The 27,125-nt window shown below is 39.0% G+C and overlaps 1 protein-coding gene across 2 annotated transcripts in view; it reads left to right on the top strand.

Moving 5' to 3' along the window:
• CLTRN (collectrin, amino acid transport regulator) overlaps positions 1–22,898 on the top strand; it is a gene marked incomplete at both ends in the record, with an annotated part of 40,971 nt that extends 18,073 nt beyond the window's left edge. Inside the window, 3 exons of one of the 2 annotated variants that reach the window (XM_080718564.1) lie at positions 3,616–3,729; positions 10,112–10,306; positions 22,742–22,898. In XM_080718564.1, the coding sequence (XP_080574690.1) occupies positions 3,616–3,729; positions 10,112–10,306; positions 22,742–22,898 (466 nt within the window). The remainder of the gene's footprint in view (positions 1–3,615; positions 3,730–10,111; positions 10,307–22,741) is intronic. The other variant, XM_080718565.1, reaches the window with a different exon arrangement.
• Positions 22,899–27,125: the final 4,227 nt, after the last annotated feature.

Genomic DNA, 27,125 nt, shown 5'->3' with positions numbered 1-27,125 from the left:
TTACATTCTGTCTGAAAGAAAGGACCACTTATTATAAAATAATAAAATAAAACTGCTTATTATTATTAATTGTTATATAAAATAAACAACAAGCCTTTACATAGTCTGGGCATGTTGGCCCACCTTCCTGGTAAGTCTGGTCCCAGGGAGAAGGTCTGAGTAGGCAAGTGGGGGAAGTCCAGGGTCTTGAGATGAACAATCTCTTCATTGTGGGCTTCTTAGTGTCAGAAGAGGTAGTCTGGGGGTGGTAGATGTATCAGCTAGGTGTAGGAGGGGTGACCTGGTGGTGCAGGGGGTCCTAGGGATAGTGCAGGAGTCAGTAGGATATAAAATCTAGGGCTCGGAGTCTCAGGAAGGGTGGTGGGGCACTGGTTCTTGAGAGCCTAGGCTAGCATGTTCAGGGGGGAGTGGGTGCTCCCAGTACAGCCCCTGGGGGAGGGGAAGAATGCTGGAGATCTCCCTGCAGTGGCTCATCTGCTCTCAATTGTCCAGTAGAGACTATGAGATGGTGTCTTGGACTGGCATGGTGCCTGTTGCAGGTCCTGCTGTAGACCTGAAAGGTCGAGGGATGGCTGGGGGTCATGTCCCAGCTCAATCTTCTCCTTATAGACCGGGGTACCCAGAAACTGTAGCTCAGAGGCTCAGGCCTAGGCACAAAAGGTGGGACCACTCTATTTCTGGTCACTGGCTTGAAGGCAGAGGGCCTAGATTCTGGGTTCTGCCTCTTTCTCTTGGGTTCTAGGACCTCAAAACCTTTGTTGTTCTGAGCCAGGGCCTTTAGCATCATGCCCTTGCCACAAGAGTTCAAGACCGGCTGTGACCGGGGGAACCTGTAAAAGCTCCCTGGGCGCTCAAGGGGGATAGGCTTGCACTTTGACCAGGTTGCAGGACCAACGTGGGTACCAGGCATCCTGCATCCTGTTCATTGGGTAATGTTGCCAAGCATAGATAAGGTCGGGCCTGAGGACCAGCCAGGAGCACAGGCCATGGGGATCCACTAGAGTTGATCGCTCTCTGTCCTCTGGCATGCAGGGTTTGGGTGGCAGCCCAGTGCTGCTGTAGGCAGCTGCAGGTCGCTTGGCAGAGCCAGGGGTTAAGGCCTGGACCAGGTCTGGGCCTGGGAGACCTGTGTTCCATGGCAGAGGGCAGCAGTGCTGCTCTGAGCATGCCCAGGTACCTCTGCAGGTAACTGCTCAGAGAGACGCCTTGACCGGCAGAGTGATGGTGGATGGAGGATCGGTGCCTTCGAGTGAGGCTCTGGTTTCTGATGAATCTCAAGGCAGGAGACCAGAGACAAAGTGCATAGAAATTGGGGTGACTGTTGGCAATGGGTCAGGCCCATGCCCTGGCATCACCCTGCGCAGTGGCAGGCAGGGAGTGGCAGGGGGTGGAGGCATTCTCTCTGAAGGCCTCTCTTTCTAAGCACTGCTCTCAGACACTTAGCTTGGGGGGGGTCTCACACCTGCCTCCACTTTTCCTACCTGACATAGAAAGGGAAAATATTTATGAATTTCTGCAGATGGCCATTGACAGAGGGCGCTCTCTTTCAGCATTGTCAAAATGAACAGAACACACCTGAATGCTCTTTTAAGGAAAAACCAGATAACTAGTTTACTCTTTTTGGCAAAGGGTTTGATGTATCTCATTCTTGTGGAATAGATGTTAATGCTACTTTTTGCAATTAAGCTCTTAAGGAAATGGTGAAAACCATCCAGGACTTATGATTTAGCACTGACATTGATGATTTTTGGTGGAGTCTACTATAATTTTCAGGCTTCGTACATCCACCTAGAGAGATGGCCACTTTTCTGATCACTAATGCTGTCTGTCTCTTTTCACTATTAATTATTAGAATAGAATGAGCAGCATTTCTAATTTCCAGCTGAAAAGCATGTAGTTTCAAAACAGTGTTCAGAGACTCTGGTGATTATAGCACTTAAGTTTGGAGGTCTGCTCTAGGCAATATTAATGCTGATGTTTTTGTTAACATTTTCCTTGAAAGTGAATGCAGACGGCACCTGTTGAAATGGTCTCAGTGCTGGAATTTGGAAGGATAGTAGAGGCAGACAGTGCAAGTATTGAATCAAAAGTAAGCAATAGATTCTGATTGGATCTGAGAGGTGGAAGGTTGACTGGACTGGATACCAGTTAACTTGATGAGGAAACACCAAGGGCTTCTGCAGTTCGGAAAGGGTCCAAATTTTGAGGAAGCTGGAGAAGTACAATCTAGTAGCAGCTGTGTTTTATCTTTGTCTGCTTATTAATATCTGAGCAGGGGTGGGGGTGGTAAAGAAGCCTTATTTTTTATTTTAATTTTTAAGCTTCTAGTCAAAAGTTGCTCAAAGGACCCAACTGGGCATACCTCACTACCACACCAAGTTGGTCAGGATCTTAGAGAGAGGGAGGATGGGGGAAGGGGAAGGAGGAGGAGGAACTAAGTGAGACCCTGTTTCAAAATAAAGAATAAAATAGTCTGGGAGTATAGCTTAGAGGTAGAATGGCCCTGGGTCCTGGGTTCAATCCCTAGTTACACACACACACACACACACACACACACACACACACACACGATTAAAAAGAAGTTTAGGAAACTGGGTGAAAAAAAATTTGAGGAAGCTGAGGTTGTCAGCCACGAGATGATGGAAAATGAGGTCCCTAATGCTCTCGACTGCCTATTTTATTTTGTATTTTTGAGACAGATTCCTTATTAAAGAATGATCCCCAAGGGTATGATTTTTGAAACATGATAACTTCCTATAAACTGTTTTCTTATCAAGATAGTGGTCCAAATGGTAGAAAAGACTTTTCAAACATAGCTAAGATGTGTCATAAAATGGCAACTGCATCCGAGTGAACAGTTTAATACTACATAAGATGATATTTCTATGTACATTTTTGGTCCATTGTAATTATACATATCAATGAATTCAAAGTGATACAAACCTACACGTCACTTGATGTATTATCTCCCACATCCCACCCTGCCTTAACCTCATCCTTCCCCATACATGTTAGCAGGATTGGTAAAGATGCCCTTATATGTAGACATATTGTTTGAATGGTTTAATGGTTTTCTTCCTCAGTCTTCAGTTCCCCCCTTCCTACTTATCTCTTCCAAACTCCCTCTATTATTCGTGTGTGTGTGTGTGTGTGTGTGTGTGTGTGTGTGTTACTGAGGATTGAACCAAAGGATGTTCTATCTCTGAACTATACCCCCAGCCCTCTTTTACTTTTATTTTGAAATAGGACCTCACCAAGTGGCTGAGGCTATCCTCAAACCTTTGATCCTTCTGTCTCAGCCTTCCAAGTACTGGGATTAGAGGCATGTGCCACCACACCTGTCTCCCTTCCACTGCCTACTGGTCCCTCTCCTCATTTATCTAAAGTCCCATTTATTTCCTATTTTTTTTCTAGCTTCCACATATAAGAGAAAACATAGGACCCTTGACTTGCTGAATATGACTTACCTCAGCAGAATATCCTCTAGTTTCATCTATTTTCCAGCGAATGTTCTACTTTATGGCTGAGTAAACTTCCATTGTTTGTAAATGCCATATTGTCTTTACCCATTCATTTGTTTATCTATAATGTAATTTTTCTTTCCATTGTCTGCAGAGTTTCCCATGTTCTAGTTTGCAATGTAACCCAAAGGGTGTCATTCTGGTTTGTGGTCACAGACCCTTCAAAAACCCATACTCTTCCTGCTGTTGAAGTGCAGTCGGCCATAAGGTAATCATCCCCAAGTATGCTTTCTACTGATCAATCAACTTGCTCATTAACTCCCCCATTTTCATAGACATCGAAGCATTCTCATTTCATTTCACATATGATTTATTGATTAATATGTCAAAACTTCCATCTTGTCTCTATGAGAAATTAGTGTAGATCAGTGGTCCTTATCCAGAAACAATTTTGCCTTCAAAGAGACACTTGACAATGTCTGGAGATGTTTTTCTTGTCACAGCTGAAGTGGCAGTGCCACCAACATCAAGTTGGCAGAATCTGGGCAGTTGCTAAACATCCTACTCTGCACAGGAGAGCACTCCACACAAAGAATTATTTGATCCTGAATGTAAATCATGCTGTGGTTGAAATACCCTGGTTTAACTAGCTGAGAATATTGACTTTTGTCTTCTTTTGGCAAGAACTCTACTATGGAACTACTGTTTAATGTTTCTTAACATAGATTCTGCAGCCAGAATGTGTAGGTTTTTAATTTTGGCTATTTGCTTTGCTAACTATTTGAATACAGACAAGTTACTTAACCATCTTTTGACCTTCCTCTCATCATCCATAAAATGTGATTAACTATGGTACCCCTCTCTCAGAGCTGCCAAGATTGCATGAATTGATAATATAAGATCTTTTAAGGAACAAGGCATACCTTTGAATTTTATTTAAAATCAAAAAGTATTTTCAATCCTTGAGTATCTTAAAAACTTAATTTTTTTCAGCCAATGTACAATCTTTACCTTTTTTGTGGTACTGGGGTTTGAAACTAGGGACATTCTACCTCTGAGCTACAGCCTGGCCCTATTTTATTTTTTTCTAGTTTTAAACAGGGTCTGGCTAAGTTACTGAAGCTGGCTGTATACTTGGAATCCTCCTGCCTTAGCCTCCCAAGTACTGGGATTATCAGTGTGCTCAAACTTTACCTTTAAAATATAATGTTTAGAGCCAGGCATGATGGTACATGCTTCTAATCCCAGTGCATAGGAGACTGAGACAGGAGGCTTGCAGGTTCACGGCCAGCCTCAGCAATTTAGTGAGGCCCTCTGAAACTTAGTGAGATCCTATTTCAAAATAAGGAATAAAAAATAGGGCTGGGAGGCATAGCTCAGAGGTAGAATGCCCTTGGGTTTAATTTCCAGTACTGCAAAAATAAAAAAGTAATTAAATAAATAAATGATAATGTTTAAAAATAAAGGTAAAATTATGACTCATACATATTAAAATGAATACTATCAAAGATTTTACTATCTCATTAATCAATGAGAGAGCCAGTAGAGTGTTAAAATTGTTTCAAAGGAGACTTCAAGGAACCACATATATATATTCATATATATATCTATATCTATCTATCTATCTATCTATATATATATATATATGAATGAAGAATAATGGAATAAATGCATTTATGAAAAGATGCACCAGTCTTACCAGGCAATAATCAATCATGTTCCATCAGACACAATTTATTTGATATCTCATAGACACAAGTCATTTATATCGTATTAATTTTGTAGATCTAATAAATGTGCAAAATTTCTCTAAGACATGAAATGTGAAAATTGCCCAAAAAGGAGCACTAGGCAGGATACTTGGTGAAAAGGCCAGCCATCTTTTCTGCCTATTTTAAGTCTTTTGTAATTTTTCCTAACAGTTGCTCCCCTCTTCTCCTGGGGATCATGACAGCCTTTCCAAAAGTGAAACGAATTTCTTACTTTCTCTTTTTATATACTTTTATTGGTGCATTGTGGTTTCACATCATAATATAGTTCAGAGTGATAGAGAGATACATGCACACAACACTTGGTGAGCCCCTTCCCACAACTCCCTCCTCATTCCCTTTGCTTACCCATATATGAGATTGAGATTGGCATTGGTCATTTCATATACGTATAGAATGTCAGCGGAATTGTCTTCATTCAGGAAGAAGAAATGTGCAATTTTTTCTAATTAATGTGCACTTTGTACATGTCAGGACTTCAAATACTACCTGTGTTTAATGCTGGGCAAAGGTAAGTTGGAAGAATGAATTCAGGAAATAAACTATTTCCTCCAAAAGAAAGACCAAAACAAAGCAACCATCCCCACAAATGATTTACAAATTGCTAAAATGCATATTATTCTCCTTACCAAGGAGAAATGCCTGTGAAAGAACTAATTTGATATCTGTAAAATATTAATATTTAAGATATGACCATATAATCAAATCCCAAAGGTCTTTGGAGACAATTATCTATTTCTTTTGCTGAAACAAAGGCGCTGAAGATCTATTCCAATGGGAAATGGTTTCATCTGCCCTCCCAAGGGAGTTTGAACTAAATTGTTTCTGTACTTTTGTCACTTAGAATACTGTTAAGTCTCTCCACTTAGGGTGGAATGGTTAGAAATATATTTCATGTGAAAAAAGAGATTTTATTCAACCCTTGTGTTCTGGGAAGACGTCAAGGAAAATGAAGGCACTGTAGTTAAACCAATCTTCAGTTGATGTGAGGAGGAATGTGAGTACTTTGGGTGAAGGTGGGGGGGGCAGCAAAGTAGATGACTGTGTTCTCAAAAACGTGTCTGTTTCCAAGGCCCTAGTAGGAGAAACTATCTAGGAGGCAGGCACAGCCAGCAGCATGAGAATTTATGTTAGCGCGGCATTGCACAGAGAAATATCACAGACAATAAAAACCAGATGCTTCCCCTAATCAGCAAAAATTAGGAGGAAAGAGGCAACAGGAAGAGGTCGAGCTATAGAAAGGGCCTTATAGTAAAGCAACTAAGGTGACCAATCAGAGGGTATGGAATAGGGGAGGATGGAGCCTCTTTAAAACGCAGGAGGTACATAAACAGATGTATCAAAGTTAATCACCAAACAAGCATGGGATCAAGGGAGGGGGAGGAATGGGATGGGGGCTGGATGAGGGCTAATTGGATGATGTGTGCTTGTATATCCTCTCAAGTCTTGTATTCCAATGTGATGTAGTAATCGATTACAATGCACCAATTAAAAATTAAAAAAATAAAAAATAGAATTTATGTTAGGAGTGAGCAGGGTACATCAAGGTTGGAGGAAAAGAAAAGGAACAACAAAAATAAGGAAGAATAGAGTGGGGAAATAAAGGAGCTGGTACCTGGAGGTCAGGGAATAGGAATTTCAGGGTTGAATAATCTTTGTGGTTGGGCAAAATAATACTAGTGCTACCTAATTTACATAGCACTTTCTGGTTCACAAGGCATGTCTTAGGCATCTGTGGCATTTAATATTACCATCAATATATTTTGAGTACAGGCTCATTATCCCAGGTTTATTTATTTATTTGTGTTTGAGTATGGGGATTGAACTTAGTGGCATTCTACCTCTGAGCTGTATACCCCTGATCCTTTTTATTTATTTGTTTGTTTATTTTTATTTTGAATCAGGGTCTCGGTTAGTTGCTGAGGGTCTTGCTAAATTGTTGAGGCCTGGAATCTGTGATCCTCCTCTCTCAGCCTCCAAAGTACTGGGATTACAGGCAAGTGCCACTGCCCATGACTTTGTTATCCCAGGAATATAAATGAGGCAATAGGATAAAAAAGATGAGTTAATTTGCTTAAGCTATCATGCTAGAAAGAAAAAAAAGTGAGGATTTTTACCATATCTGACATGATTAAAAACCTATGGAATGATGCCAGGAAATGAGCAACCAGTTCTAAGGTGTGTGTTATTCTCTTGTGAGAGGTTGGCTCAATTCAACTCTAGTCTTGGCTGAAAGATACCTATGATGACAGGTCAATTGGGAATTTCTGTAGTACAGGAGAGTTCATCTGTACGTGAGCTAGGATTTGCAATCAGCCTGAGTGGTGACAGCGTACAGTCCCAGCCTGGAGTGAGACAGGAGCAAAGGATTAACCAACTAGGTAAATAGAATCAGTGTGCAGAGTGACTTTTCATTTTTCTCTGGGTTATTTCTTTCTCTCTGTCTCTCTGTCTCTGTCTCTCTCTCTTTCTCTTTGGTACTGGGGATTGAACTCAGGGGCATCCTATCTCTGAGCTATACCCCCAGCCTTATTTTATTTTTTATTTTGAAGCAGGGTCTCACTAAATTGCTGAGGCTGGCCACCAACCTGTGATCTTCCTGTCTCAGCCTCCCAAGTACTGGGGTTATAGGTTTTCACTAACATGCCCCAACCTGGGTTATATCTTTTTTTTCTATACTGGGGATTAAACCCAGGGACATTCTACATCTGAGCTACACCCCCAGCCCTATTTTTTATTCTTTATTTTGAAACATGGTCTCACTGAGTTGAAGAGAGCCTCACTAAGTAGCCGAGGCTGGCCACCAACCCGGATCCACCTGTCTCAGCCTCCCAAGTACTGGGGTTAGAAGTGTGTACCACCACGCCCAGCTCCTGGGTTATATCTTAAAAGTATTGCTCCTTATTTTGTGGAAAGTTTTGGGGTCCCATATTAACAGTATTAGATCATGAGAAAGAGAAAACACGGCTTGGTTTTATCAAAAGCAGTATTTAAATTATCCCTTGCTCTATGTTATCTGGCTGGGATTCTTCCATGTCCATGAACACTCATGCCTCAGTATAAATTTATTTTTGTGGTGCTGGGGATAACACTCAGGGCCTCACATATACTAAGTAGTGATGTACCACTGAGCTACACTCCCCAGCCTTTATCATAGACTTTTATTTCCTAAAGGAGTTCTTCCCTGATGGGCTTATGGTGGTCCGTGGAGTTTCTCAGGCCATTACTATCAAGCTGTAGATCTGAACTTTCCAGTAGCATAGCTGCCATCCACATGCACCCACCAAGCAGTTGAACTGTGCTTAGTCCAAAATGAGGAGATACACTTTTTGTATAAAATACATGTCAAATTTCAAAGACAATATAAAGCAAACTGTGAACCGGCAGAATATTATGTGTTGAAACTATTTTTTTTGATATATTGAACAAAGAAGACATCATTAAAATTAATTTTACCTGTTTCTTTTTATCTTTTTTGAGCAGCTAGTAGGAAATTTTAAGGCGCAAGAGCTTTGCGTTATGTTTCTATTCTTCCGGGGCTTCCATAAAGGTAGACAAAGTTCACTTGTGTAGTGTGATTTCAGTAAAGGCCGTAACATGTCTCCAAGGAATCACCTCACCTAATTTGCAAATTCCAGTTCGAAATCCACTTATTCGTTTTCAGTGAAATCAGTCTTTGCTGCCAACCCTTCCCTAACTGCTACAGCCACCCCAAATGTAGATTTTTTTCCCCCAGGAAAAGTGACATGTTACCTTTAGATTTTCCTAGACTTTTGGACTCCTGGACCCACATTGACTTTATCCAGATGAAACCACCTGTGGTTTTTCTGAACAACTCATACTTTACCATGGCTCCATTCCTGTGCTCACTGTGTACTTTGGTAGAAAACAAACTCCTATTTGTCCCTCAATGCCGAGCTTACAAATTGCTCTGCAGAAAAGCAGCACTGACTTCTCACTATAATATACTTGGCCCTCCTCTATGCTCCAGACACACCCATATTTGCCTTTTTCACACTATTTTGCACTTCACTGGAGGTGGGGGTGTACTAATCTGCCACCCCTCTAGGTTGTGAGCTCTTTAGCACTGCTATTTCATTTTGTTTAATCTCCAGCACCTAACACAATATCTGATCATTAGTAAGTTTTTAGAGAATTTTTGTTGAGTTAATTTAGGGGAAAAAAACCAATCAAGTTGATAGATCTGAAGCCAGTCTTGCTTCCTGTTTTCTGCTCCAGGTTTTCTTTTCTTCTCTTGTTTCTTGCTCACTTGTTGCACATAATTTTCTTCCGGGCAGTCGTTGGTATTTATGTAAGCCACCTTAAATAGAGTTTTGCTATTTTAACCTAGATGCGATCTCTTAGAAATAAAACATGTTGGGAAGATTGGTTTAAAATTCAGGGTTTCCAGTTAGGAGGATCACAGGTTTCACGGCCAGCCTCAGCAACTTAGACTCTCAGTCTATATATCTATATCTATATCTATATATCTATATATCTATATATATATGAACACTCTATATATTATACATAGATAGGGAGGCAGGCAGGCTGGGAGTTGAGGCTCAGAAGTAGAATTCCCCTGGGTTCAATCTCTGGTACATAAAGGAAGAGAAGAAGGGAGGGAAAGAAGGAAGGAAGGAAGGAAGGAAGGAAGAAAGGAAGGAAGGAAGGAAGGGAGGAAGGGAGGAAAGCAGGCAGGCAAGGAGGGAAGGGTGGGCACAATGATTGGTTTCAGCAAATTTCCTAGTCAACCTAAACTCTTTGACTAAGGGATTTTTGTTTATAAAGATATTTGTAATCATGGAGAGATCAGTCTGTACCTTGTTTCTAATGGATTTTTGTCTTATATTCTTTATTTGTATTATCATTGTATTTTAGAATGAATAGGAACCGGATCAACAATGCCTTCTTTTTGAATGATCAGACTCTGGAATTTTTAAAAATCCCATCCACTCTTGCACCACCCATGGACCCACATGTGCCCATCTGGATTATTATATTTGGAGTGATATTTTGCGTTGTCATAGTTGCAATCGCTCTCCTAATTTTATCAGGGATCCGGCAACGTAAAAGGTAAGATACTTAATGGGAATGATTAAATGGGGAGCATTTGCTTATTTTCTCATGATTTAGAAAATAAGGAGAGAATTTTCCTTTGGCTGAAGGCAATGCCTTAAACTTGAAAAAAAAATGTGATTTTCAAAATATCACTTATTCTTTGCTCTTTTTTATTTTTCATGAGTTCAATATTCCTTGTCTAGTGGGGTTCCTTCCATTAATATCTTTCTCTCTATAGTATATGAATATTTTACATTCAGGCTTTATTTTATATTATTATAGTAATACATTGCAGTTTTACATCATAGTGAGGTTCAATATGATAAAAACTCACATGAACACAGCTCTTGGTGTGTTTCCCTCTCTATCCCACCCTGCTCCCTTCCCCATACATGTTAGTGAGATTGGAATGATCCCTTTATATATGAACACACTATTATTTCAACTGTTTCTTTCTTCTCTCCCCCCTCTTTCCTTCCTTAACTCTCTCAACATAAGTCTCTCTCCACATTAAAATCCCTGGTGTTTTCTATTTTCTCTCTAGCTTCCACATTATGAGAGAGAATCTAACAATGCTTAACTCTCAGAGATTGATTTCAACATAATATTCTCTAGTTCTGTCCATTTCCCTGGAAAGGACACAATTTTGTTCTTCTTTATGGCTGAGTAGTATTCCATTGTGTGTATATGTCAAATTTTCTTTACTCTTTCGTCTATGGATGGGCAGCTGGGTGGTTCCATAAGGTGGCTATTGTAAATTGTGCTGCTATAAACATGGGTATGAATTGTATCACTCTAGTATTCTGATCATAATTCCTTTGGAAAGATACCAAGGAGTGCTATGGCTGGATCATGTGGTGATTCCATTCCTAGTTCCTTTTTTTTTTTTTTGAGGAACCTCCAAACTGATCTTTATAGTGGTCATACTAATTTACAGTTTTACCATGTTTGATTTTTAGTATCTGTGCTGTGATTTTGTAAGCTGGGCACCTGGAGTTAAGCAGAATTTTCTAGTAGGCAAAGTTAATCTTTGATATTCATTCATATCCAAATGCCAGACAGTTCCAGAGTTCTTTTGTGCTCCCCTGCCTTGGCTTGTCTTTTCGTGACCCAAGGCCTACAGGCCACCCTCTTTTCTGAGATGCTGTGTGCTATTTTATTCTTCCATTTTATTGCTGGATACTCATTCCCCTGGTGCCTCTCATATACAAAGCTGTGTTGTGGCCTTTGATCAACTCCCTGCATCAGGATCACCTGGAACACTTGTTTAAAACGCATGTTCTATGGCCCTATCGCAGACTCACTAAATTAGAGTCTCTGAAGAGGATACATCTCAGTGAATAGCCACAATGTCCCATCTCATCTAGTTTGAGAGTTTCCAATCTATTTTTTATTTGTACTTTTATTGGTGCATTCGTAGTCTCACACCACAGTGTAGTTCAGAGTAGTAGGGACATACACACACACAGCACCTGATGAGCTGAGAGCCTCCAATTTAACAGGTGATGCGTAGGGTCTTACTTCTTGAAATCATTTACTTGGATCCTGGGGAACTTGCAGACTTTGATGTCAGCATTTTTGGTATTGCCTCAAGAAGGAATTTCAGGCAAGTGGGAGGACTACTGAGGTGGTAAGAAAGAGAGCATTCAGAATTTCTTAGAATGACACAATGAGAAAATAATTTGGTGTATAGGTACTTCTAATCCAAAGGGTAAGATGGGGAATCCCTTAATTCTTCACTAAATACTTTAACGTTTCTACACCTCCCTTTCTGATGCTGAGAAAGAGGAATTCTGGCCAGTGGGAATCACAGGAATATACATTCCCAAATGACAGGAACATGGCTTTTAAAGGGTTGGTACACATGGAACATGTCGGGTATGTTTGGCGAAATATATGTTCAACTAAATGATTCTCCTGATGTTTACTACTTTGCATCTATTTTATCCTAGTTACTAATAGAAAGTAAGAATTACACATCCTAGACAGTACAGTATTTTTGCAAATGGTAAGTGCAATATTATGAAATAATACAATATACATGTATGCCTCAAATTAAATGCAAATATTAGGATCAAGTTGTACTTGCTTGATTCTGAGATAACATTGACATGACATGTAATACAAAAAGACTTGGAATAAGGTATTTTTTGGGGGGGTTGTGTGTGGTACTGGGGATTGAACTCAGGGGGTTCTACTTTCAAGCTAAGCTCTCAGTTCTTTTTATTTTTTGTTTTAGAACAGGGTTTTCACCAGGTTACTGAGAGTCTTGCTAAGTTGCCAAGGCTGTGCTTGAACCTGCGATCCTCCTATCTCAGCCTCCGAAGTACTGGGATTATAGGCATATACCACCACACCTGGATTTGTTTTTAAAATATTAAGAAATGTTTTCTTATAATAGTTAAATAGCCACGGTTAGCATTTTTAAGTTTTGTTATCAATTCTGAGTTGCCATGATTCCAAACCTTAGTGAATTCACTTCCCTTCCTTGGTTCTCAATTTTGTCACTGGTATAAAGCAGAAGTTAGAAGAATGAATTCTGGAGATAGACTGCTTAGATTCAAAGTATTTATATAACCCATTAGCTGTATGGATATCAGGAAGCACGATGAATCAGGAAAATTGAGTTTGGCAGAATATGATTTGTGGTGTTGGAGTCAACTTGATTATCTTTACTGTCTGTGCATAGATAACTTTTGTAGAGCAACAGCAAGGTGTGCTGGAAATAATTAACTTGAGAAGCTAAAAGCATTAATATAGCATAATGCTTAGAGTGGTACCTGACACACGGCGAGTGCTCAGTCAGTGTTAGCTGCTACTATTTTCTTTCTTGCCAGTCACTGGTCTTTCAGTCAGTTTGTGATGGGATCAGCTGTCTCCTTTCTGAGCAGATTCTACAGTAATATATAATTGGGTGTGTAGCATGATAATCTGTTGTCTAGGAGAAGTGAGGCTGTTGTTACAAACTTAAGCTTTCATAAATTCATTTAACATCCAAACTAGGAAAACAGATGGATAAATCTCTTGTGTAAACCTGGAGCGCATCGACAATTAGCAAATACAGTCAGGGCAATTTTGACAACCTCCTGGAGATAAATTGCTTGTTGTGTTTTAAGCCCGATACAATCTGGGGTAGGTTTCTGTTGGGAAAACTATTGCTTCAAAGATGAGGAGAGGGTAAAGTTGGAAGTAAAGATAGTCCCGATAATTGTGGAGAAAGCCCTTTCTAATCATGAAATATATACTAGTTGTATTACTGCCCTTAGTCTTGAAGAAGACAGTTAAAAATGTTTAATAATCCAATTCATATGTTTGATAATAATGAACAGAGTTAGTATGGTCCAGAATCTTAAAATCAGAAGACCTGGAGGGGCCACAGGGCTATCTAAGTAACTATTCTGCTTCTATGGAAAAATGTGCCAGTCATCTAAGGCATATTCATATTTATATTTATTAAGGAGGAAATATCTTAATCAAAGCTTGAATAATTCTGTTTGTTTTTCTTCTTCTTCTTCCTCCTCCTCCTCCTCCTCCTCCTCCTTCTTGTGATTGAACCCAGGGACGGTCTATTTCCAAGCCACACCCCAGCCCTTTTTAAATTTTTCAAAACCTTTTGAAACAGGGTCTCTCCAATTTTCTGAGGATCTTGCTAAGTTACTGAGGCTGGCCTCGGACCAGCCATCCTCCTCTCAGCCTCCCAGACACCACCATTCCTGGCTTCCTTAGCACATTTTTGCTAATGCACCAGCCAGCTCCAGTACACCATCACAATTGTCACCTCTTTGTCAAATAATTCGGGGACGTGACTAGCAGTTTGTGGAAAGGAGAGATTTGTTGAAAAGGAATTGGAAAGATGAGGGGTTTTTTAAGTCTCGGGTAATGACTAGGGAGCTGGACAGGTGGGAAGGCAACCAGAATTAACTGCATATGCTTCACAGTGATTTCTATAAGAGCTCTTAACTCCAGCCAGAAGTGGGTATTCTAGTTATCTGGGAAGCTTTATGATAATAGTAATAGTGGTGGTGATGATGATAATGATGATTGTTATAATGGTGACCATGTATGTTTTAATAGAAAGAGAATTTGACCACGACTTTTGGTTTTGAGTTTCAGTCAGGCAGTGACATTTGTTAGCTGAGTGACTTTGAGCAGGTCACATATCATCAATGATACTAGTAGTTTCTCAGACTTTTATAATGATAAAAAAGACAAAATCAAAGAAGACACAACAATTCTTTCTCTCTGTGTGTACTAGGGATTGAACCCACGATCATTCTGCCTTTAAGCCACACTGCTAGTTTTTTTTTTTGTTTGTTTTTTTTATTTTGAAACAGAGACTTCAAACTTGCATTCTTCCTGTCTCAGCCTCCCAAGTACTGGGATTGCAGGAGTGGGCCACTGTGCTGGGTGGCACACAGATTCTTTATTACTAGAAAGGGCTATATCACTGTAAGTTACTAATATAACTATAAAAAGTAGTTACAAAGCGATGATTTTACATAACATGGCACTTTGTGTTATATACGAGAGTCATAGCACACTTTCAGATTTATATGCACATAGTAAGATTGATTTATGAATCAACATATAAATGTACTACTATAGGCCGGGTGTGGTGGCACACACTTGTAATCTCAGTTCTTGGGAAGCTGAGACAGGCAGATTGTAGGTTTGAGGCCAGCATGGGGTAACTTAGTGAGACCTTGTTTCAAAATTAATAAAATAGAGATGGGGGTATAACTCAGAAGTAGAATGCTCCTGGGTTCAATCCACAGTACCACAAAATATTTAAGTGAGTTGATTATTATAAATGTTAGACTTTAGTTAGATCCAAGGCTGCACCTGAGTCTTAGGAAGGCGCCTTGCCAAATATCTAAAATGCAACCCTCCAGAAACCAAAGCCCAGAGTGGTAAAATATCTTATTTCTTTATTGACTATACATTCTTTGATAGGAGCTATAGTATATATCACAGAAGAGACAAGCATAGATATCTTGGATGCTTCTTGCCTACAATGAAATTAAAACCTTATAGTTGGTAACAAAGGTCAAGGACTTAGGACATAGAACCCTAGCTAATGTTCACAGCTAAGCAGAGTTATTAGTAAATTTGTTTGGTTACTTTCTAGTTATAGTTCTTTTCCAATAAAATTAGTATTAAGTAGAAGACCATTTGGATTTCAGCAAAGCTTGTTTTTCACACACACTAATGGCTTGATCAGTGCTATCGTTTATTGAAATTCCACATTCTTACAAAGTTTTAATCAAATGGATAAATTGTATTAAAAATTAGAAGCGCTAATAAAATAATTGTTTTCCTTTGCTCTATTTAAATGTACACAACTAACAGGAAAACAATATGTATATATGTATGTATTTCTTTTTTGCAATACTGGGGATTTAACCCAGGGACATTCTACCTCTGAGCTACATGCCCAGCCCTATTTTATTTTTATTTTGAAACACAGTCTCGCTAAGTTGTTGAAACTGGCCTAGAATCTGCTATCTTCCTGCCTTGGCCTCTCAAGTACTGGGATTATAGATGTGTGCCACCATGCTCAGTTTGTAAGTATGTTTTGAATAGAGCCCGAGGGAGACCAAAATAGAGTTCTAAGTCATCTCCTTTCACTAGTCTTATTCCATTCTGAAAGACAATCTGCTTACATGTGTGAAACTCAGCTTCTTCATCTGCAAAACAGAGATAATAATACAATCTGCATCATATTGCAGCAAAATTTAATTGAGACGATGCAGCCAAAGCACCAAGTGAGACTTCTGCAATGTAATAGGTACTTATTAGCATCACTATTATTGCTATTACATGGCAGATGTCAACCAACTTGCCTACAGTCACATGGTTAGAAAATTGTGGTAGTGGGATTTAAAACCAGTGGGTTTGATTTTGAGGCCTTTTAGTCTCACTGTGCTCTACTGCCCATGCAAACCATTTCAGTAACACCAATCCCCCCACCAAGAATCATCCAGACTGGTTGCAAAGACAGTCCCAGTTCCCCAGTTATTAAATTCTATTCTCTTCAAAATTCACGTTTGTCTATCCTTTAATGTTTTTGAAGCTATTCTTGGGCCTTGGCTTTGGGCCCTAGTTTATTTGAAGGGAGACAGAAATATTCTTTTTGCTTTCAGTTATCACTACGTCATCTCAGAATAGTGCAAGCCTTTTTCCTCCAAACCCTCTAATGTCAAGGAGCACCAGACTTCTTTTGTCTCTTTGCTTGCCCCTCTTCTCAGGATTCATGAGCGACATCCACTCTGAAGGCTCCTGGAGGTAGTTTAGTCACCATTTCTACATCCTCTTCCGGAACCAACTGACATGGCAGGAACGGCGGAAGTCATTAACACTCAGTTTTATTTTTCAGGAAAGTCATGTTTTTAGCAGAACATCAACTCAGAATCATCCAGAAAGACAGTTAAGTTTTATTATTCTTAGTAAGAGCAATGCACAGGCAGTGAATCAGTTTATTACACTGCACACTATGAAATGTGACCAAGTGCTATATTACTGTTAGATAACCTTTGAACTGCTTATCATGCCTACCAGCCAGCAAGTTACTGGCAGTGCAGTTTTTGAAGCCCAGTGATGCCAAGATTCTAAACAACTAGATCTAAGGTCACCAAAAATAAAGTACCTAATTTGCTACTGACGTAGCCCAGTTCGAAAAATCTCCACAGAGATGCCCCTCAGAATCTTTTTGTTGGGAAATGATCCCTCTTCTAAAGAAGAGGAACTAGTCATCACCTATGTGCATCTTTCTTTTTAGTTCTTCCTTATTCACTGTGATACCTGATGGACTCTTTTTCCTTTGCGGGAAGGGGAGGTGAGATTCCTTACATTGATTTACAGGTGCTCAGCTCTCTACCATTTTTCTCCTTAACTCCATAAAACATCTTTCACTTAAGAAACTGGCAAATAGTGCCAATCCATCATATCTGAGACCAACATTGCATCACCACCTACTCCACAATGCTCCATCCACTAAAATATGTGTAACATGGGTTTCATACTTACATAAAGTTCAGGGCAAGATTTGACTAGTTAAAATGTATTGTTATGAAGAATTATTCATGCTAACTTCAATGAAGTGATTTGGGGAGACTGCTGTGAGCTGGACATTTTTCATGATCATTTGTAAGTATATATTTCTTACTAATGTTTCACTCCTGTAAACACAACTCTTTTCTAAAGTGTTTAAAATGGGGAAAGGGAGCCAGATGTGGTGATGCACACCTGTAATCCCAGTCCTTTGGAGGCTGAGACAAAGGGATCACTGGTTTGAGGCTAACCTCAGCAACTTAGCGAGACCTTGTTTCAAAGTAAAAATAAAATGGAGCTGGCGGTATAGCTTGGAGGTAGAATGTCCCTGGGTTCAATCACCAGTTCCAATAATAATGATAGTAGTAGTAATAATAATAATAATAATAATAACAATAACAATGAGAGGGAGGATGAGTTAATTTGAAGCTTTTTCCTTTCATGGAGTCCTTTCATGTGTCTCTGCCACATAGTAGGCATCCAAACATAGTCATTGATGAATGCTGGACACCATAAATGGAAGCAAAATGATTGACAGTTATAGGATACCAATTGTTTTTGCTTTCTGGAGTACATGGAAAGGGGTTCTAGGCCTGTCCAGAGTTAAGAGGGCTAAAGTGTTCTAGTGCTTCAGTGGGTGACTTAACTTGGCTGGAGGACCCTCTCTTCACATTGAATTCTAGTGTCCCAACCTGTGCTGATCAGTGACTGCTGATATTTGGAATGTTCAGTGAATTGTCTTCAGCCTGAGTATGGGAAAACAACACAGCAGCCTATCTGTTCCCAAGTCTCTGTGACCACAACCCTCAATTTCCACCCCACACTGGACGAAAGGTTTTATGAATTAATGTTTAAAACCCAATGATTTCAATTTAAAGATTGCCTATGGTGTCACTTGTAACATTTGATGGTGGTGTATACAGTGCCAAAACACTTTCAGGTGATGACATGTTTATGTATTTCCTTTCCCTCATGAAGTTCACCTATTTCAGATAATTTAATTAACCAACAATCAAGCCTGGCAAACTTCACACTAACTCTTAATTCCTAAGGTAGGAAAAGTATTTTTCCTCAGTCCATTAAAAATATGATACTGCATACATGGTGGTACACGTTTGTATTCTAGTGCATGGGAGGCGAAGACAAAACTATCACAGGTTTGAAGGCAGCTTTAGCACTTTGACTCTCAGCAACCTAGTAAGACTCTGTTTCAAAATAAAAAAAATATCACAGAAAATTAAAACCAAATGCTTCCCCTAATCAGCAATAACTAGGAGGAAACAGGCAACAGGAAGTGGTCGAGCTATAGAAAGGGCCCTATAGTGAAGCAATTAAGGTGACCAATCAGAGGGTATGGAATAGGGGAGGATGGAGCCTCTTTAAAAAGCAGGAGGTACATAAACATATGTATCAAAGTTAATCACCAAACAAGCATGGGATCGAGGGAGGGGGAGGGAATGGGATGGGGGCTGGATGAGGGCTAATTGGATGATGTGTGCTTGTATATCCTCTCAAGTCTTGTATTCCAATGTGATGTATGATTACAATGCACCAATAAAAATAAATTAAAAATAAAAAAATAAAATAAATAAAAAAATAAAAGAAGAAGAAAAAAAACGAGCTAGAAGTGTAGCTCAGAGGTAGAAGGCTCCTGGATTCAATCTCCAGCACCACAAAATATTCTCCATCCCTTCCTCTCTCTTTTTCCCTGGCTCCCTTACTTCCTTTTACTGTTTCTTGTAGTGGACCCCATTGAATATCTACATTGGTCTAATATTTTGGTAATTTTTGCTTATTATTTTTTACATGCATCTATGCATCCATCTGTCTGAACGTCCATCCATCCTCTCTCTACCCATATGGCCATCCATCCATTAATTTGTTACCTAGCCAGACAACCATGGATCTATGTTCATTTTTCCATCTATCCACTGAATTGAGTGCCTATTCTGGGCTGAATTCAAGTCAGTTATTTTCCAAAAAAATGTCTTTAGGTTTGGATTTTGTATATTTTTTATTGGTGCATGGTAGTCACATATCTTAATGGAGTACAAGATGGTAGAAGCATACATGCACACATCACTCAATTAGCCCTTATCCAGTTCTCACCCCATTACTTTCCCCCTTCCCTCCTTCTCATGTTTGACTTACTGATTGACTTTGATTTTCTGGTTAGCTTCTTATGAAATTCAGGTAAAATATCGAGGGAGCGGTCCAAGAATATCAGAAAAAAACTATATATGAGATCTCTGTTTATGATATCTGTAGGTACTTGTTAGTTTGTTAGATTGCTGGTGGAATTCATCAGATTTCCCCCATGACAAAATTTTTAAGTATCTTTTTGAAATCAGTACACTGCGTATAGAGGTAATATTTTGAGATCATGTGGTTATCCTATTTCTCAATCATTTCTTACTCGATGGGTTAGTATCCATTAGAATCAATGATTATTTCAGTGATGACTTTCTATGTCTATCATCCTTTCTATACTTAAGGCATTCTTCTGTAAGTAAGAGCTTTATTGGCTAGGCATGGTCATGCATGCTTGTAATCCCAGTACTTGGGATCCTGAGACATAAGGATCACAGGTTCCAGGATAGCCTCAGCAACTTAGTGAGGCCCTCTGCAACTCAGTGAAACTTTGTTTAAAAATAAAAAATAAAATAGAGTAAGGGGTGTAGCTCAGAGTTAGAATTCCTCTGGGTTCAATCCTCAGTACCACACACAAAAAAGAGATTTTTCTTTCCTCCACTATATTCTTTTGTTGTTGTTGTTGTTCTTGCAGCACTGGGGATGGAACCCAGATTTTATCTCCAAGCGACACTCCCAGCCCTGTTTTTTATTCTTTATTTTGAAACAGGGTCTCACTGAGTTGTAAAGGGCCTCACTAAGTAGGTGAGGCTGTCTTTGAACCTCATTCCTCCTGTCTCAGCCTCCCAAATACTGGAATTACAAGCATGTGCCACCATGCCCAGCTCTTTTTCTTTTTTTTCTTTTGAGATAATGAGGATAGAACCCAGGGCTTAGTGCATGCTAGACAGGTACATTACCACTGAGCTACATCCCCAGTCTTTGTAATTTTATTTTGAGACAGAGTCTCACTAAGTTGCTCAGGCATCAGTCCTCAAACCTGCAATCCCCCTGTATCAGACCCCCAAGTAGCTGGGATTAGAGGTGCGTGTCACCACACCAGGTTTCTCCACTATATTCTTTAAAACACATGAAAATTGCCTCTCATGTAGGACTAACAGGAAATTCCATCTTGATCATCATCGGGGCATCTGCTCTAACCTGTAAGAGACTGATCCAGGTCCTAAGGTCTCACAGACTCCACCCTGATCAACGCAGCAGTGCCCAACAACCTAGCCAGGAGAGCCCTTCAGATCTGCCTCTCTGGAGGTCCACAGATTTCTGGTATAGGAAAAGCCTTGGCAAGTCTGAGGCCTAACACTATGCCTTCATTGTGCCACCTTAGATTGGTGTCCCAATGTTCAAGCTGTAATAAGCCTCAGGGAAGCCCCCTGTCCCTCTGTAGTTTAGAGGCACCAATCTCTCTTCTTTATCCCATAATATCAAGCATAATTGGCTGCTTCTTCATCTTTCACACACACACACACACACACACACACACACACACACACACACACACTCACACACGGAAAAACTTCTGATTTCAAGGCTGCAGCTTTTCATATTGCAAGGAAACATTTAGGATCTGATTACTACTTAGGTTGGGGTAGCGGGGTCTACAGAAGGCCAGAGTATGAGAAATCAAAAATTTATCCTGTCAGGTAGAATTTTTTGGAATGATTTGGAATTGAAGCTGTGAATTGTAAGGTAATTAAAATGCTTTGAGTTCAAAAAAACTGACTTACAAATCAATAAAAGTATTTTGTAATGATAGAGCCAATCAGTGGTACTTTCAATTTATAGCAATTACTTACTTTCTACAAAGTAATGTGAATTTGCTTTCTGATATCTCACTTTTTTTTTTTTTTTGGTGGTACTGGGGTTTCTGGAAGCCCTTCTACCTCCAGGCTACACTCCCAGACCTATTTTTTGTACTTTTTATTTGGAAACAGGGTATCTTAAGCCAGGGCTGGCTTCAAACCTGCGTGATCCTCCTGTCTCCACCTCCCAAGCGTGGGGATTACAAGCATGCACCACCACGCCCGGCTCTGATATCTCACTTTGAAAAACCATTTGCAGTCCATTTATTTCTCAAATCCTAAGAGAGAAATTTATTGCTTTTTAAGGTCAGTTTTTATTAAGTTCCCCTAAAGCTATTTGTGTGTGTGTGTGTGTGTGTGTGTATGTGTGTGGTGCTGGGGATTGAACCCAGAGGGCAATCTACCTCCAAACTACAACCCCAGGCCTTTTTTTATTTTTTGTTTTGAAGCAGGTTCTGGCTAGGTTTCTGAGAGTCTTGCTAAGTTGCTGAGGCTGTCCTCAAACTTTCCATCTGCTTGTCTCAGCCTCCCAAATACTGGGATTACAGGCATGTGCCACCATATTAAGAGTAAAGCTATTTTTTTGTGTGTGTTACTGGGAATGGAACCCAGGGAATTTATACCTCCAGGTTACACTCCTAGACTTATTTTATATTTTATTTGAAAACAGAGTCTAAGTTGCTGAGAGCCTCACTAAATAGCTGAGGCTGGCTTTGAACTTGTTTGATCCTTCTGTCTCAGCCTCCCAAGTACTGGGATTACAAGCATGTGCCACCACACCCGGCTTAAAACTATTTTTTTAACTTGTCAACATACCATAAATTTTCCTCACATCTATTCATGCAGTTTGTCTGTGTGAATTTATATGTGCATATGTATACACACATATTTATTCATATATATGTGTAAGTCTGTATCATATACATGTTTATGTATTTTAGTGTTGTAATAAAACAACTCATTCAAAACTACATATATAATATATTTAATATATAATATTTATTTAATATATAACATATATATATATATAAAATTCATGTAGAATTCTTATCTTGAATATGCCCTTTCATCTTACCAGCTCTTTACAGCCTTCAAAATTTATTTGAAATATACATCATTGATCATTTTCTCTTTCTCAGGTTTCTTTTCTTTCTTTCTATATATTTTTTGGTGATACTGAATACTGAACACAGGAGTCCTCTATCACTGAGCTACACTCCCAGTTCTTTTTATTTTTTCTTTTGAAACAGGGCTTTGCTAATTGCTGAGACTGTCTTCAAACCTGTGATCCTCCTGTTTCAGTCTCTCAATCACTAGGATTACAGACATGCCTCACCATGCCTGGCTCATTCTTATGCCCCTTTCTGTCCTCCATGTTTATAACAGAAGACTGTACCCAGCTATGTTTTCTCCTTTAAGATCCCAATAACTCTTTTTCATATGCTTTTAGGAAGAACAAAGGACCATCTGAAGTAGATGATGCAGAAGACAAGTGTGAAAATACAGTCACAATTGAAAACGGCATCCCCTGTGATCCCTTGGACTCGAAGGGAGGGCACACTAATGATGCTTTTCTGCCAGAAGACGAGCGGCTCACCCCTCTCTGAGGGGCTGCTGTTCTGCTTCTTTGGGAAATTTAATACTTGTTTCCGCAGGACTGCAAAGCATCCTAAATTGGCAATGGCAGATTATGTATTTTATTTCCCCATTCTTCTTTTGTAAGAAATTTTGCATGTCTGAAAGTGTTAGGTAATTGATTGTACTTTCAAAGACCACCCAAATCATAAGTAGTTGACCATTCAACATATCCTAAACGTGTTTTTTTTTTTTGACAACACAGAGTATACGTGTAGTTATGGGGTATTTTTTGTTATTGATTTAATTATTTCTAGAAATAAAGTCTAAACTATATGTATTTTTAACTCTTTGAAGGCCTAAGGAAAAATATTTTTTCCGGTGGAGAATACCTATATATGATATAGCAATCATTGATAATATATCCTCTTTGGATATTGTTCATATCACTCTGTATATGACTAAGTAAGCAAAAGTAAAACATAATTATTATAAATGGAATGGATAAATATGGGACTGGTGATTTACAGGGTGGATTTTTTAATCTTGTTATATCAACAATTGCCTGTATATTTTCTGAATATCAGTCTTGAATAGGGCAGTTCTATTTGTTGACTATTTCAGCAATTTGTAAAAATCCAATCTATGCTAATTTAATAAAATACTAATTTAATGAAATCTAATCACCTCTTTTTGATTACTTGACTGATTTTAATCTGAGATTTGTTTTGACAGTATGAAACAGAGTGAGTCTAATCTTTATAGTTATGTTTAATCTGATCTATATAGCCTTAGAAATGAGTTTTATGTGTATCTTTGAATATACCTTGTAGTTTTGGGACTTGATTTTTAATTTAAATTTACTTTTCAAATGGTAAATAAAACATAAAAATTGCACATATTTATGGGTGTTTTAATATATGTATACACTGTGTAATGTTTGGAGAAACATAGCTATCTCCTTAAACATTTATCATATCTTTTTTGATAAAATGTCCTTTTTATTTATTTATTTTTAATTTTTTATTTTTATGTGGATCATATTAAAAATGGCATACATTCAGACTGTGCTTGGTATCCTCTCCCCCCACTTCCCCTTCCCCCCTTTCCAACAATGAGTGTCCAGGTTGACCATGTTATGGTATAAACATTCCAGATCCTTTATTCTTGCTTTTTGAAGTATACAGTTGCAAGGCATGGTGACACCTGCCTGTAATCCCAGTAATTGTTTGCATGTCTGTATTATCATACTTAATATACTATTCTTAAAATCAGTGTTAAAGTCGCCTAGCATAGTGCCATATTTCCCTCTTACCTTCTCTTTCTTTCTTGATTCTTTCTTTCCTTTATTCCATAGTGGTGAACAAAACCCAAATGTGTCTCTTTCATCGTGAAGCTGAAAGTATACATAGTCAGGACTTGATAAACGTGTGCCAGTGAACAGATGAATCAGGTGGTAGCTGTCATAGCTCATAGTTGTATCCCTTCTGGGAGCAAAGCTTTTAAGTGGGGGAATTTGAAGGTAAGGGTGCAAGATATTTAATTTTTTTCCCTTCCCTCCTTCCCTTTCTTCCTTTCTCCCTCCCTCCTTCCTGTTTTGTTTTTTGTTTTTTGTTTTTTTGTTTTGTTTCTTGGTACCAGGGATTGAACCCAGGGGCATTCTACCTCCAAGCTCCACCCTCAGCCTTTTTCATTTTTTTTATTTTTAAACAAGGTCTCACTAATTTGCTGAGGTTGACCTCAGACCTGTGATTCTCTTGTACAAAATCTCTTAAGCACTGAGATTACAGGTGTGCACCACAGCACCCAGCTGGATGCAAGATTTTCGTCTTGGGAAATGTATGAACTTTAATATTATTAGGGCCTCATTATTTTTAGGATAGGAATGAAATTTGATAGTTTGGTCAGCAAGATATATCTTACCGAAGAACCATTTTCTATCTTACATCCTCCTGAGTTGCATACCTCAGGGGAGTATTGTGGCTTTGCATATAGAAGTCTTTAATGGGTGAAACATCTGGATGTATTCAGCATGCACTAGCAAGCAGAATCCAGGGCATGCATTCTCAACGGGGCTTAAATTGTTCTTGGTGGAGAGACAAAATTTGAGATATTACAATGGTTTGTGGCCTTTTAACAGATAAACAGTAGACCTACGGTATTAAAGTTTCATAGGAGAGGTATTGAGAAAAAGATATAAAAGTTTTCAATTATGAAAATAAATCCTCGAGAAACACCAATACTAGGTATGTTTCTTACTTTGAAGGCATGGGATGAGTCCGCTGTGATCACTAGATCATTTTCTTCACTGTTTACTTCAGTGGGGAGGAGATGTTTTCTTCTGGTAAAGGTGTGCTCCACTAAACATCCGTGGTGGGGAAGTTTTTTATGCTAGTAGAGATGTGCTGTAACCTTGACAGTCAATATTACTGCAAAATGGAGCTTCTATCTCCTGCCTACTGCCTTTGATAAACACTCAGGGTAATTAGAGAACAGTCAATCATCAACCACACTTCTCATTTTTAATTTCGTGATCATGTAATGTGCCACGATGGGACACATTGCAAGGTGATATGTACCGGAAACAAAAGATTGTAAAACAAGTGGAAATATAGCTGATTTCTCCCTCCAAGTCATTAGCAAAAACCATTTCATGAAACTGGAAAGACATTGTGTAAAGTGTAGGTGAGCTCCCAACAGTGAAAGAAAAAAAAAAAGAATTGCATCTTGCACATAATAAAATTGATAGAAAAAAAGTACGTAGATTTATGTTCTATTTTCTGGCCACCAACAGCTTGTTGCTATCCAGAGACATTTTGGAGTAAGAGAGAAAGAGTGGACAACAAACAGTGCATATTAAATGACTGGTTAATCCACACAGGGGTCTGAAGAATACACACCCATAAATGCTGATCTGAAACTTCAAAATCCCAAATTCTCTTAAAAATAAAGTCTATGTTGCTGAGGCTTGACCTCCAACCTGTGATCCTTCTGTCTTATCATCCCAAGTACTGGGATTACAGGCATGTGACCCACGCTGGCAAGACCATTGTATTATTAAATGCAAAAATATTCGTGTGTTTGGTGATAGGATGCTGTCCTGGATGCCAACGGGAAGAAAATAATCTGTGATATCCATACAACACTACCTGTACTATCTCAATAATTCTAACATCTAGCAAAGAAAGCAATGAAAAAGCTTGTCCCCAATTTGGTGTAAGCAGATTGTCTTTACAAACGAACTAATACTTGCTCTGTATGCCCAGAGCGTTATTGCTAGAATGAAATCATGAAAATCAGCAAAATTAATAAGCAGAATGTGTGTTGTAAAGAGAAATTTTGTTTATGAAAATAAATATTGAGACTACTCAACTTAGGCTATAGAAAGGAATACGAGGCTCATTTAAAGGAAATAGTTTACCATATGAATATATATTTGTATGTATGATGTTGAATCTCAGCAGTAAGATAACCCACCAACAGGAAAGACACAACCACACATTGATCTGGTAGGCAGATAGTAGGAGAATATACAGAGAAAGTATCTATTTGAATTTTCAACACAAAGAAATTAAACAAAGCACTAGAGATCTCTGCTAGTAGTAAATAAAAAACTGCAGAGAGGGAAAGAGTGTGTGTGTGTGTGTGTGTGGGGGGGATTGTTCCAGTATTAACTTCTACCTGATCAGGTAATGATGATCACATATTAAAATGACTACTATTTTGTTTTTACTGTCTAACTATTGTTGAACAGGTTAATATTTATTGAATAAATTGGCTCCCAATAATCCAGTTTAAAAATTTTATCTAATGGGGGTGACAAAGCGTTTTACAAAATTATTAGTCAATATGCTAAAATGCTGCACCTGGTCAAATTCCAATGCCAGTGACTTGGACTCTGTTGCATTGACCACGGGCACCTGTGACTCTTCTGCCAGGTATGTGGGGCTGAGTCACCATCCTATCTTTTCACTGCTTGCAGTTCCGAAGGACCCAAGGTCCCTGGGAGGATAGGGCCATAACCTAGCCTTAGAAAATTCACTCATATGATAAGCCTTTTCTCTTCCATTTGGGTTGATTCCAGATGATCTAACTTGCTCTTTTTTGTTTTTTTTTATTTTTAATTTTTATTTTTTATAAGTGGTGTACATTTAGATTGTGCTTCATTCCCTTCCCCCTCCATTTCCCTTCTCCTCTCCCAATAGAGAGTGTCCAGGTTAAACATGTATTAATGCTATTACACATATTCGTATGTAGCT

This window comes from Muscardinus avellanarius, assembly GCF_963383645.1.
Source record: "Muscardinus avellanarius genome assembly, chromosome: X".
In the NCBI taxonomy this organism is placed as follows: Eukaryota; Metazoa; Chordata; class Mammalia; order Rodentia; family Gliridae; genus Muscardinus; species Muscardinus avellanarius.
Note: the sequence above shows the minus strand (reverse complement) of the source record. Positions and strands in the feature narration are given on the sequence as shown.